Source organism: Loxodonta africana, chromosome 2 (genome assembly GCF_030014295.1).
Source record: "Loxodonta africana isolate mLoxAfr1 chromosome 2, mLoxAfr1.hap2, whole genome shotgun sequence".
NCBI lineage: Eukaryota > Metazoa > Chordata > Mammalia > Proboscidea > Elephantidae > Loxodonta > Loxodonta africana.
In genome coordinates, this window is record NC_087343.1 from 173,149,228 (window position 1) to 173,162,095 (window position 12,868).

General features: G+C 42.2%; 1 protein-coding gene across 7 annotated transcripts in view; it reads left to right on the plus strand.

Annotated features, from left to right (window-relative positions):
- Nucleotides 1–12,868, plus strand: part of CYFIP2 (cytoplasmic FMR1 interacting protein 2) — a 164,366-nt gene that overhangs the window by 77,735 nt on the left and 73,763 nt on the right. For all 7 annotated transcript variants that reach the window (XM_064278789.1, XM_064278786.1, XM_064278799.1 and 4 more), the window contains exons 19-21: nt 1,227–1,303; nt 7,331–7,439; nt 11,307–11,426. In XM_064278789.1, coding sequence (XP_064134859.1) covers nt 1,227–1,303; nt 7,331–7,439; nt 11,307–11,426 — 306 coding nt within the window. The remainder of the gene's footprint in view (nt 1–1,226; nt 1,304–7,330; nt 7,440–11,306; nt 11,427–12,868) is intronic.

The window sequence follows — 12,868 nt, forward strand, 5'->3', positions numbered from 1 at the left end:
GCAAGGATACTCAGAGCTGGCTCTAGAGGGGAGCGTGAGGTCTGAATGGGCCTCCCCAACCTTGGCCCTGAAGATTCCTTGTCTAGAGGAGGGTCCACTGGGGATGCTGAAAGCTCAAACTCCAGAGTAAAGACCTTGGTCACCTGGGTACAAGGACAGCATTGCACACAGCACCGTGTTTCTGTGTCCTATATAATATCTGGGTATAAAATAAAAGATATGAAAGCTCTTTAAACTGAGAGTTAACCTTCGGAAGCTGAGAATTTGGTGAGAAAAAAATCAAAGATTAAATCACCTAAATACCATCTGTTCCCTTTGAAGTCATATTCACACCCTGCAGCCACCACAGCCCCATCTCTTTAAAGCTCCATCCTTGGCCTTTTCCTATTCTCGCCATTATTGGAAGATTTGGTTTCGGTTCTCTGTGTCTGATATGAACTCATCTTCCCACCTTAGCTTTGCAGTCGACCACTGATGTGAGAAGATGCTAAAAATGTCAAGATGGCTCTTCGTTCATTAAAACCAAAGGTTTTTGAGTAAAGTTTGAAAAAAGAGTTTTTTTTTTTTTTAATTTCTACTGACCATCAACTTCTTCATAACCAAATTTGCCAAAGTAAGATAAAATCAAATGTAAGGAAAAGACAAGAAAATCTAACAGGAAAGATGGACTGGGGAGGCAGCAGTGGTAGGCTTTGTTCATGAGTAATTTCAGGATAAAAAAGGTCTGTCGGTGCCAGATCTTTGCTCCTTTCCCCGGTCACGCTGTCTTGTAACAGCCCAGGAGGGAAGAGGTGGGAAGGGCAGTTTCTCACAGACTTTTTAAACTTCACCATCTCTGCTGACTTTGAGGCTAACCTTGAAGACAAGGAACCAAACTTCTGCATATAAATTAAAACACCCTAGTGAACCATTTCCCAAATTATGGAACCCTGGGTCTGTGAAATATATGTTAATAAATGGTCTGCAATAAATCACTGGGGAAAAATTGGCTTCTTTCCTCCAGGGCTTCTCAGAGTCTTTAATATACTAACAAACATGCAGGTATTCTGGACGGCTGGTGGTATATCCCAGACTTCCTTGACCACAGAATCTTTTTTTATTTTTTTTTCCTTTCTTCAAAATGTCTTGCCCTGGAGCATGCTTTGGGCAACCCCATTGCAGTTGGTTAAGTTCCTGTAACAATGCTAAAGAAGTCCCATTGACATTTCCTGCTTCTTCATCACCAGGTGAACCTGTGTTTTGATCAGTTTGTCTACAAGCTGGCGGATCAGATCTTTGCTTACTACAAAGCCATGGCTGGCAGGTAGGAAAGCCCTGGAGCTATGAACAGTGATCTTTCTTAAGGCTTCCACCAGGAAGACATGATTTTTCTGTTGTAAAATCTCTCTTGTTCTTTAGTACCTAAAGAAAACAGAGCAATTTCACAGGCCTGGGCTAGGTGCTATAATACAGTGGAATGGGAAATAGGTAGATATGGTCCTGGCCCTAGTAGAGCTTAAAGTCTATTGTGGAAGACAGACATTAACTAAAAAATAAAAGAAAAAGAGAATAAATGGAGGTTATGTGCTCACTTTAAAGGAAAAGTTCATGGACTATGAGAGTGTATGTCAGTTGAACCTGAGCTGGTCTTTGGGATTGGAGGCTGGAAAGGGTTTCCTGAGGAGGTAGCATTCAAGTTCATATCTGAAGTTGGTAGGAGTTAAATAAAACTAAGTGAAGGATGATACAAGAAATCGTAAGCAAAAGGAACTGCTTGTGCAAAGACCCGGTGCTGGGTGTGTAATAACAATAGCACACCTACCTCTAGGGCTGTTGAGAGGATTGCCATGAATTAGTATAGGTGAATGTCTTCTTCATGGCCAGGGTTGCAGTATGTAGCACAGACCACAAGAGGGAGCAGACTGTAGGGATAAAACTGGAGGGATAGGCAAGGCCCAGATCACACAGGCCTTGTAGGCTAAGGGCAAGGTTTGGCATTTATCCTAAAAGCAATCAAAAGCCAGGGAAGGGTTTCTAAAGCAGAACAGTGACCTACTTTGATTTTTATTTTTAAAAGCTCATACTTTGGAAAGTACAAAAATGTGGAGACTGGATTGGAAATGAGCCCGAATGGGTGCATGTAGGCCAGATAGGAGGCCAGTAAAGAAGCCTGGACGAGAGACATGTCAGGTTGTAGAGGTTTGTTGTTTTTGTTGGTATTGCCCGTATATATTGATTTAGACTCTCAATGCATTCCTGGGTTTCAAGAACTCATAGTAGTAACGGTCAAGGAAAACCTCAAAATTTATAAGTATTTCCCTTATTGGAAATCCAAATGTACAAACAATTTCAAGGGTACTTCCTTACCTTAATAAATTATCTCTTCTTTCTGCGAAAAGGATTTGCTTCATTTTGCTTTAGACAACTAGAGCTACTCCGATTAACATCAAATAGGAGTCGATGAGCAAGATTTGTGGTGCACGTACGTTTCTGTTAACACAGGATGTGTATTAAATGAATGATTCATAAGTGATAGAAAGTATAAAAAGCATATAATTATGATGTCAGAAAGCACAGAGAACACAGAGCCTTTCACAAAGTAGTTGCTTAACAAGCGTTAGTGGATTGAAAGGGACGTGGTCACAAAAGAGTGTTGGGCTTCCAGATTCTCTAAGACAATTCTGATTTCAAATATACTGATCCGTTATCTGTATAAACAAACTTAGACTTATTAAATCCTAGGTCATATGTATATTTAGGAAACCCTGGTGGTGTAGTGGTTAAGTGCTACAGCTGCTAACCAAGGGGTCGGCAGTTCGAATCCGCCAGGCACTCTTTGGAAACTCTATGGGGCAGTTATACTCTGTCCTATAGGGTCGCTATGAGTTGGAATCGACTCGACGGCACTGGGTTTGGTTTGTAGGCTTTTTTTAGTTATTTTTAAAAAAGGAAAAAGAAACAAGTGAAACTAATTTTAATAACATATCATACCTAACCCAATATAAGGGGCATGGTGGTTAAGAGCTCATCCGCTTACTAAAAGGTAGGCAGTTTGAATCCACCAGCTGCTCCTTGGAAACCCTAGAAACCCTATGGGACAGTTCTACCCTGTCCTGTAGGGTTGCTATGAGTTGAAATCAAATCGATGGCAATGGGTTTGGTTTTTGTTTGGTTTTAACCCAATAAAAAGGAGCCCTGGTGGTGCAGTGGTAAAAGCACTTAGCTCTAGCCAAAAGGTCAGCAGTTTGAACTGACCAGCCACTCTGCACCACTCTGCAGGAAAAAGTTGTGGCAGTCTGCTTCTGTAAAGATTACAGACTTGGAAACCCTATAGAGCAGTTCTACTCTGTCCTGTAGAGTCACTATGAGTCAGAATGGACTCAGCAGCAATGGGAAAACCAAAACCCAAACCCATTGCTGTTTAGTTGATTCGGACCCATAGTGACCCTATAGGACAGAGTAGAACTGCCCCATAGAGTTTCCAAGAAGCGCCTGGTGTATTTGAACTGCTGACCTTTTAGTTAGCAGAGCAGAACCAAGCTAGATTATATCACTTTCCTGCCTTTGAATGGCTTCCATTTGCACCTAGAATACATCTAACCTCTTTACTGTGGCTTATGAGGTTCCACATGATCCGGCCACTCGACTATGTTCCCCAACATGCCCTACCCTTTATCCATCCTAGACATTATTCTTCCCTCCAGATAGTTCCACTTTTTTCATTCAAATCTCTGTTCAAAAAACCTCATTAGAAAGACTTCTCTGCACCTAACCACAAATGATCCCATTTTATTATTTTCAGAGCACTTATTACTCTGCAATCCGTGCCTCAGTGTCAAAGATAATAATAGTATACCTAACTCATGAAATGGAACGCGTAAACATTGATATCCTAGGCATTAGTTAGCTGAAATGAACTGGTATTGGCCATTTTGAATCGGACAATCGTATAGTCTACTATTTCAGGAATGACAACTTGAAGAGGAATGATGTTGCATTCATCCTCAAAAAGAACGTTTCAAGATCTATCCTGACGTACAGCGCAGTCTGTGATAGGATAATATCCATACGCCTACAAGGAAGACCAGTTAATATGACTATTATTCAAATTTATGCATCAACCACTAGGGCCAAAGTTGAAGAAATAAAAGGTTTTTTTCAGCTGCTGCAGTCTGAAATGGATTGAACATGCAATCAAAATGCATTGATAATTACTGGCGATTGGAATGGGGAAGTTGGAAACAAAGAAGAAGGATCAGTAGTTGGAAAATATGGCCTTGGAGATAGAAACAATGCCGGAGATTGAATGATAGAATTTTGCAAGACCAACGACTTCTTCATTGCAAATACCTTCTTTCACCAACATAAACGGTGACTATACACATGGACCTTGCCAGCTGGAACACACAGAAATCAAATTGACTACATCTGTGGAAAGAGACGATGGAAAAGCTCAATATCATCACTCAGAACAAGGCCAGAGGCCAACTATGGAACAGACCATCAATTGCTCATATGCAAGTTCAAGCTAAAACTGAAGAAAATCAGAACAAGTCCAGGAGAGCCAAAATATGACCTTGAGTATATCCCATCTGAATTTAGAGACCATCTGAAGAATAGATTTGATGCCTTGAACTCTAGTGACCAAAGACCAGACAAGTTGTGCAAAGACATCATCCATGAAGAAAGCAAGAGGTCATTGAAAAGACAGGAAAGAAAGAAAAGACCAAGATGCATGCCAGAGGAGACTCTGAAACTTGCTGTTGAATGTCAAGCCGCTAAAGCAAAAGGAAGAATTGATGAAGTAAAAGAACCGAACAGAAGATTTCAAAGGGTGTCTCGAGAAGACAAAGTAAAGTATCATAATGACATGTGCAAAGAGCTGGAGATAGAAAATCAAAAGGGAAGAACACGCTCAGCATTTCTCAAGCTGAAAGAACTGAAGAAAAAATTCAAGCCTTGAGTTGCAATAGTGAAGGATTCTATGGGGAAAATATTAAACGATGCAGGAGGCATCAAAAGAAGATGGAAGGAATACACAGAGTCATTATACCCAAAAGAATTAGCCAACGTTCAACCATTTCAAGAGGTAGCATATGATCAGGAACCGATGGTACTGAAGGAAGAAGCCCAAGCTGCTCTGAAGGCATTGGCTAAAAACAAGGCTCCAGGAATGGGTGGAATATCAATTGGATGTTTCAACAAACAGATGCAGCGCTGGAGGTGCTCACTCGTCTATACCAAGAAATATGCAAGACAGCTTCCTGGCCAACTGACTGGAAGAGATCCATATTTATGCCTATTCCTAAGAAAGGTGATCCAACCGAATGTGGAAATTGTAGAACGATATCATTAATATCACACTCATTAATATCACAAGCAAAATTTTGTTGAAGATCATTCAAAACCAGCTGCAGCAGTATATTGACAGGGAACTGCCAGAAATTCAGGGCGGTTTCAGAAGAGGATGTGGAACCAGAGATATCGTTGCTGATGTCAGATGGATCCTGGCTGAAAGCAGAGAATACCAGAAGGATGTTTACCTGTGTTTTATTGACTATGCAAAGGCATTTAACTGTGTGGATCATAACAAATTATGGATACCATTGAGAAGAATGGGAATTCCAGGACCCTTAATTGTGCTCATGAGGAACCTTTACATAGATCAAGAGGAAGTTGTTCAGTTAGAAGAAGGAGATACTGATTGGTTTGAAGTCAGAAAAGGTGTGCATCAGGGTTGTATTCTTTCACCATAGCTATTCAGTCCGTATGCTGAGCAAATAATTAGCGAAGCTGGACTATGTGAAGAAGAACAGGGCATCAGGATTGGAGGAAGACTCACTAACAACCTGTGTTATGCAGATGACACAACCTTGCTTGCTGAAAGTGAAGAGGACTTGAAGCACTTACTGATGAAGATCAAAAACCACAGCCTTTAGTATGGATTGCACCTCAACATAAAGAAAACAAAAATCCTTACAACGGGACCAAAGAGCAACATCATGATAAACAGAGAAAATATTGAAGTTGTCAAGGATTTCATTTTACTTGGATCCATAATCAACAGCCATGGAAGCAGCAGTCAAGAAATCAAAAGACGCATTGCCCTGGGTAAATCAGCTGCAAAGGACCTCTTTAAAGTGTTGAGCAAAGATGTCACCTTGAAAAGTAAGGTGTGCCTGACCCAAGCCATGGTATTTTCAATCGCATTTTTTATCATATGCATGTGAAAGCTGGACAATGAATAAGGAAGACTGAAGAAGAATTGATGCCTTTGAATTGTGGTGTTGGCGAAGAATATTGAATATACCACATATACCAATTTACCAAATATACCAAAAGAACAAACAAACCTGTCTTGGAAGACGTACAACCAGAATGCTCCTTAGAAGCAAGGATGGCAAGACTGCATCTTACATACTTTGGACACGTTGTCAGGAGGGATCAGTCCCTGGAGAAGGCATCATGGCTGGCAGAGTACGGGGTCAGCGGAAAAGAGGAAGACCCTCAACAAGGTGGATTGATAACAGTGGCTACAACAATGAGCTCAAGCATAACAACGATTGTGAGGATGGCTCGGGACCAGGCAGTGTTTTGTTCTGTTGTACATAGGGTCGCTATGAGTTGGAACTGACTCGACAGCACCTAACAGCAACAACAACAACCTAACTCATAGGGTTGTTGTGAGATTAAACATGAGAGTGTGTGTGTATTTCTGTAAAACCCCAAATCCAAACCCATTACCGTCAAGTTGGTTCTGACTCGTAGTGGCCCTATAGGACAGAGTAGAGCTGCCCCACAGGGTTTTCAGGGAGCAGCTGGTAGATTTCAAACTGCCGACCTTTTGGTTAGCATCTGAGCTCTTAACCACTGTGCCACCAGGGCTCCATATTTCTATAAAGTGTCTGGTAAATAGTAAGCACTATGCTGATGTTAACTGTTGTCTGAAATTATATCGTTCCTCAGCTTATTTATTATCAGTTTTTTTCACTAGAATGTAAGCTCCATGAGGACAGGAACTTTGTATCTTCAACAGTTAGAGTGTTTCCTGGGACATAACAAGCACCCAATTACTTTTTTGTTGAATGAATAAAAGAAAAAAGCAGCTCAACCTCTGTTTTTCCATCTTTAACTTAGAAACTGCTTCATGTATTAGGCTTCTTTGACTGAAAAAAATAAATAAATAAGTGAAGAAATTTGCTCCAGAGCAGAAAAAATTGTATTTGAAATATATAAGCTAGTGCTTCATAGGTAGATCCTATGGCCTAAAATAGATGTAGCTGGGAAGTTGAGAACCTGCTGTTCACTGTCATATTTATTGGCCTTATTTAACTTTCTTTTCCCCTTCCAGTGTCCTGTTGGATAAACGTTTTAGAGCTGAGTGTAAGAATTATGGCGTCATCATTCCATACCCACCGTCCAACCGCTATGAAACGCTGCTGAAACAGAGACACGTTCAGGTATGGGGAACGGAAGACACAGTGGAGATGGAACAAGCAGGATAGAGTAGCTGTGAAGTTAACATAGAGATAAGAAATCGGGACTGTGTCCTGTCCGCCCTCCATAGTGTCCAGCTGTGGATTTCTGAGCATACGTGTAACAGCCTCAGAATCTTATATACAGTAAGCAGGTATTGGGTCTTCCTTTTGGTTCAAGTTGCCATCTTCTTGGCCCATCAGCAGCTCACCTCTGGTGACTTGTGGCCATTAAAGCTGAAACCCACTCTTTCAGTCGAGACCACTGGTTCAGTGGTAGACTCCTCACCTTCCATGCAGGAGACCTGGATTCACTTCCTGGCCAGTCATCTCATACACAGCCACCACCCGTCAGTAGAGCCTTGCATTTTGCTATGATGGCTGAACAAGTTTCCGCAGAGCTGCCAGACTAAGACAGACTAGTAAGAAAGACTTAGTGATCTATTTCTTAAATATCAGCCAGTGAAAAGCCTGTGAATCACATTGGTTTGATCCACGATCAATCATGGAGATGGCACAGGACCCAGCAGTATTTTGTACCATTATGCGTGGCATCACCATGAGTTGGGGGCTGATTGCATGGTAGCTAACAACAATAATCCATAAATAGGGCTCATATGCTGGTCTGAGTGAAGCCTCACCTTTGAAATGAAGCTTGTCAGGCAAAAACCAAGGTAGAAACTGCGGTTTATTTTTGTGGAGTTAGTTTTTGTTAACATTTGTTCCCCGATATAGAGGAAATTTTTTTTTTTTTTATAGAGGAAAAACTACTGGGAGCATTTTTCTCCCCACTTAAAGATGTTCATATGAGCCAGACAGACAAAGCAAGTGCTGACCTACTTCCAGAGCCCTTCTGGGAGCCAGTGAAATGGCCTTTATGTTGTGATCTCTGTGTGTTTATTATGTGGTCCATGGTCTCTGTGGAGCACACTCAGGTGAATGGGCAGCACTGAGGCCAAGATGATGCCCTGGGTCAAAAGGAATGTGTTTGCCCTGGGAAACCTGGACATCCCAATTGCCATGAGAAATCCAAGGGAAATAGAGAATAATAAGAGTAATAAGTACATTTTCACCTCTGCCAACAGCCGGGGCTTAAAAAGAACTTTCCCTTCAGCCTCTCAGAAGATTACTGCCATCAGTTGGCAGATGCAACCAGAATTAGCCACAGGATATTAAATTCTGAGAGCTTTATGTGTGTACAAGATGGCTGTAAGGGGCCTAGTCAGTTGGTAGAAAATTTATCCCAGAAGGGAGGTAGAAAAGATAAAATCTTTGAGAATAATCATCTGGCACTCAGTAAAGTGCAGTGCACGCAGCAGGTACTCAATAAATGTTTATTATTATCTACATAGCATCTGTGATAATGCCCATGTACACCCCAGTGGAGATTATCATAAGTGATATTTCCCATGCTGTAATCAGTCCTTCATCCTCTGGCTTTTAAACTCACCCCCTAAAGGCACAAAGTAAGCCCTGGCTGAGGTGGCTGCTGTTCCCTGGTGACTGTAAAGTAGAGCACAGAAACCATGCAGGAAGAACCTCAGGGCTAAATTTAGGATGTCAGCAGAAGCATTGTGTGGGATACCAAAGCCTGCCTGAGCCTCTCCCACAGTCTGAATGAGCTTTATTTTTCCTCAGCTTTTTCTATTTCAAACCTGCAGGAAAGTTGAAAGAGTCATACAGTGAATACCCGTACACTTTTTTTTTTTTTTAATTTTTATTGTGCTTTAAGTGAAAGTTAACAAATCAAGTCAGTCTCTCATACAAAAATTTATATATACCTTGCTATATACTCTTAGTTGCTGCCTCCCTAATAAGACAGAACACACCCTCTCTCCACCCAGTATTCCCCGTGTCCATTCAGCCAGCTTCTGTCCCCCTCTGCCTTCTCATCTCCCCTCCAGACAGGAGCTGCCCACATAGTCTCATGTGTCTACTTGATCCAAGAAGCTCATTCCTCACCAGTAACATTTTCTATTTTATAGTCTGGCCCAATCCCTGTCTGAAGAGTTGGCGTTAGGAATGGTTCCAGTCTTGGGCTAATGGAAGGCCTGGGGACCATGACCCCTGGGGTCCTTCTAGTGTCAGTCAGACCATTAAGTCTGGTCTTTTTTGCAAGAATTTAGGTCTGCATCCCACTTCTCTCCTGCTCCCTCAGGGATTCTCTGTTGTGTACCCTGTCAGGGCAGTCATTGATTGTAGCTGGGCACTATCTAGTTCTGGTCTCAGGCTGATGTAGTCTCTGATTTATGTGGCCCTTTCTGCCCATACACTCTTTAACCAGACTAACTGTAATTAAGGTTTTGCCACATTTGCTTCACTTTCTCTTTCTCGTGTATATACTTTTTCTCACATATGTCTCTCTCTTATTTAAATACATATATATGTATATATCTCCACCCCTGGTCTATCAGTTTATCATACTTTGTTAGCTTCCACGTTGCTATGACGCTGGAAGCAATGCCACCAGTATTTCAAATACCAATAGGGTCACCCATGGTGGACAAGTTTCAGCAGAGCTTCCAGACTATAAAACAGACTAAGAAGAAAGCCTGGCAATCTGTTTCCAAAAATTAGCCAGTGAAAACCCTATGGATCACAGAATATTTTCCAATATAGTGCTGGAAGATGAGCCCCCTAGGTTGGAAGGTGCTCAAAATACACAATGGCCCCAGCAGTGGATTCGAGAATACCAATGATTGTGAAGATGACACAGGACCAGGAAACATTTCATTCTGTTGTACATGGGGTTGCCATGAGTTGGAACCAACTTACCGGCAACTAACAACAATATGTATATATTTATACATACAGTCATGCATCACATAACGTCTCTTTGGGGTATGGTGGACTGCATATACATCTGTGGTCTGGTGCGCCCATTTGTGGAACACCACAGCCTGACTCTGCAGCAAGCTGCCCTGTCGCCCCCTACCCACGGGAACAGGCACACCTGCCACTGGGTTGAATGGGCACCTGATCCTGCTCCCAAGCGCCCAAGGTTGGCAGACATCGTGGGGCCCTGCCAGGGTGGGGGTCACTGAGTTGCAAAGACCACTCCCCTGTTGCCTGCACCGGGAGCTTCGCCACCATGACGGGGCTGTGGGGCCACATGCCTGGTGGGACTCAGAGGAGCGCTCACCTGAGGCGTCCACAGTGGGACCTGCCACACAGCATCCAGTGGGCTCTTGTGTCCTGGAGCCCCATGCCCCAAGGAACCGTTCACACAACATCTGAATCACATAAAGTCCTATTTCACAGAACGTATCGTGGATGTTAAGCGACACATGACTGTAGTATATATACATTTATTTTTATATATAGTATATATTTGTGTGTGTATATATACATGTGAGGAGCCCTGGTGGTATAGTGGTTAGGAGCTTGGCTGCTAACCAAAAGGTCAGCAGTTCAAATCCATCAGTTGCTCCTTGGAAACCCTTTGAGGCAGTTCTGCTCTGCCTGTATAGTCATTATGAGTTAGAATTGACTCTATAGCAATGTGTTTGATTGGGTTTTTTTGTTTGTTTGTTTATACATATATATACACACACACATGTACATTATTATGTGTACTTTTTTTCTTAAGCATTTGAAAGCAAATTGACACTTATTCATGGCATTTCACTTCTGAATCCCTCAGCCTGTATCTAAGAACAAGGACGTTCTCCTAAAAATTCATGGTAGAATTATCATACTCAAGAAATTAAACAACATACTTTTCGACAATACAGTCTCCAGTTATTCCAGCAATGTCCTTTATAACTTTAATCCAATTTCCTGACATGCATTGCATCTAGTTGCCATGTGTCTATGTGAATCATAAGTAACCTCTCTCTCTCTTCCATACAGCTGTTGGGTAGATCGATTGACTTGAATAGACTTATCACCCAGCGCATTTCTGCTGCCATGTATAAATCCCTCGACCAGGCCATCAGCCGCTTCGAGAGTGAGGACCTGACCTCCATCGTGGTAAGAGACCGGGAGTTGATGGGCATTCTGCTTTGGAATTCCACAGACAAGAAGCTTAGCTGGGGATCATCGTTAGCCTAGTACTGGGCCAGTTAAGGAGAAGCAGTGAGTCTCTTTCCCCTCTAAATGGATCAGAAAGCAAAAAGACAAGCAGAATGTGTGTATTTTGCCAGCCTTTCCCCAGGTTCACTGGGTAGGGAGGATGTTCTTGAAATCTCTAGAGCTGGCCAACCCTCAAGCACAGCTGCTTGTCCTTAGGATTCTGCAGAGGAGGGCAAATGGATTAGTGATCCAAAGAAGACGGAGAAGGGTACATGCTGGACTAGCTTCCTTCGCATGCAGTCGCCCAGAGTCCCACGCTCAGATGGGCCCTGCACTGGGTTTAATGCTCTGCTGTCTCCGTCTTGAAATTCATAGTAATTTTTTAAAAAAGGCCCCCACATTTTCATTTTGCACTGTGCCCCACAAATTATGTAGCTGGTCCTGATGTACAAACATGGACCAGCCCGCTCCCTTCTCTCATAAAACAGCAATTTGAACTTCCCTTCATTAATTTTCTCTCTTCAAGAATTAGAATAGACTTAATTGATTAGGATTTAAGGGAATCAAAGGAAGACTTTAATGCTTTCAAAAATAGATGAGAATAAATTCAGGAAATAGAATATCACCATTAGAACAACTTAGTAACAATTTTTGCAGGCAATATGGACGCTAAAGTTAGAGGGTAAAATTTGAGAAGAAACAGGATACTAGCACAGTTCCAAACTGTCTCTCCCAAGATATTTGTTAGTTACAAAGGAAAAAATAGCAACTTTACAGTGGAGAAACCCAGCAGAAACCTCTCCAACCAAGTACCAAGATTAACATCACAGAAATGCGATGTATTAATAATGTGTACCCCCTCATATGATATTCTTCTCTGGTATTTTTGGCAAAATTCAAATCTAAATCAAATCCCTGGAAAATATAAGACAAACCCAGTTGAGAGGCATGCTGCATTGTCTTAGTCGTCTAGTGCTGCTACAACAGAAACACCACAAGTGGATGGCTTTAACAAAGAGTTTATTTCCTCACAGTAAAGTAGGTTAAAATCCAAATTCAGGGCATTAGCTCCAGGGGAAGGCTTTCTCTCTCTGTCAGCCTTCTCATTGATCTTCCCCTGGACTAGGAGCTTCTCCTCACAGGGACCCCAGGTCCAAAGGAACGGCTCTGCTCCTGGCACTGCTTTCTTGGTGGTATGACGTCCCCCCACTCTCTGCTTGGTTTTCTCTTTTATGTCTCAAAAGGGATTGCCTCAAGACACAATCCAATCTTGTAGATTGAGTCCCGCCTCACTAACACAACTGCTGCCCATCCTCCCTCGTTAACATCATAGAGGCAGAATTTAGGATATATAGGAAAATCACACAATACCGGGATTCATGGCCCAGCCAAAATGATAC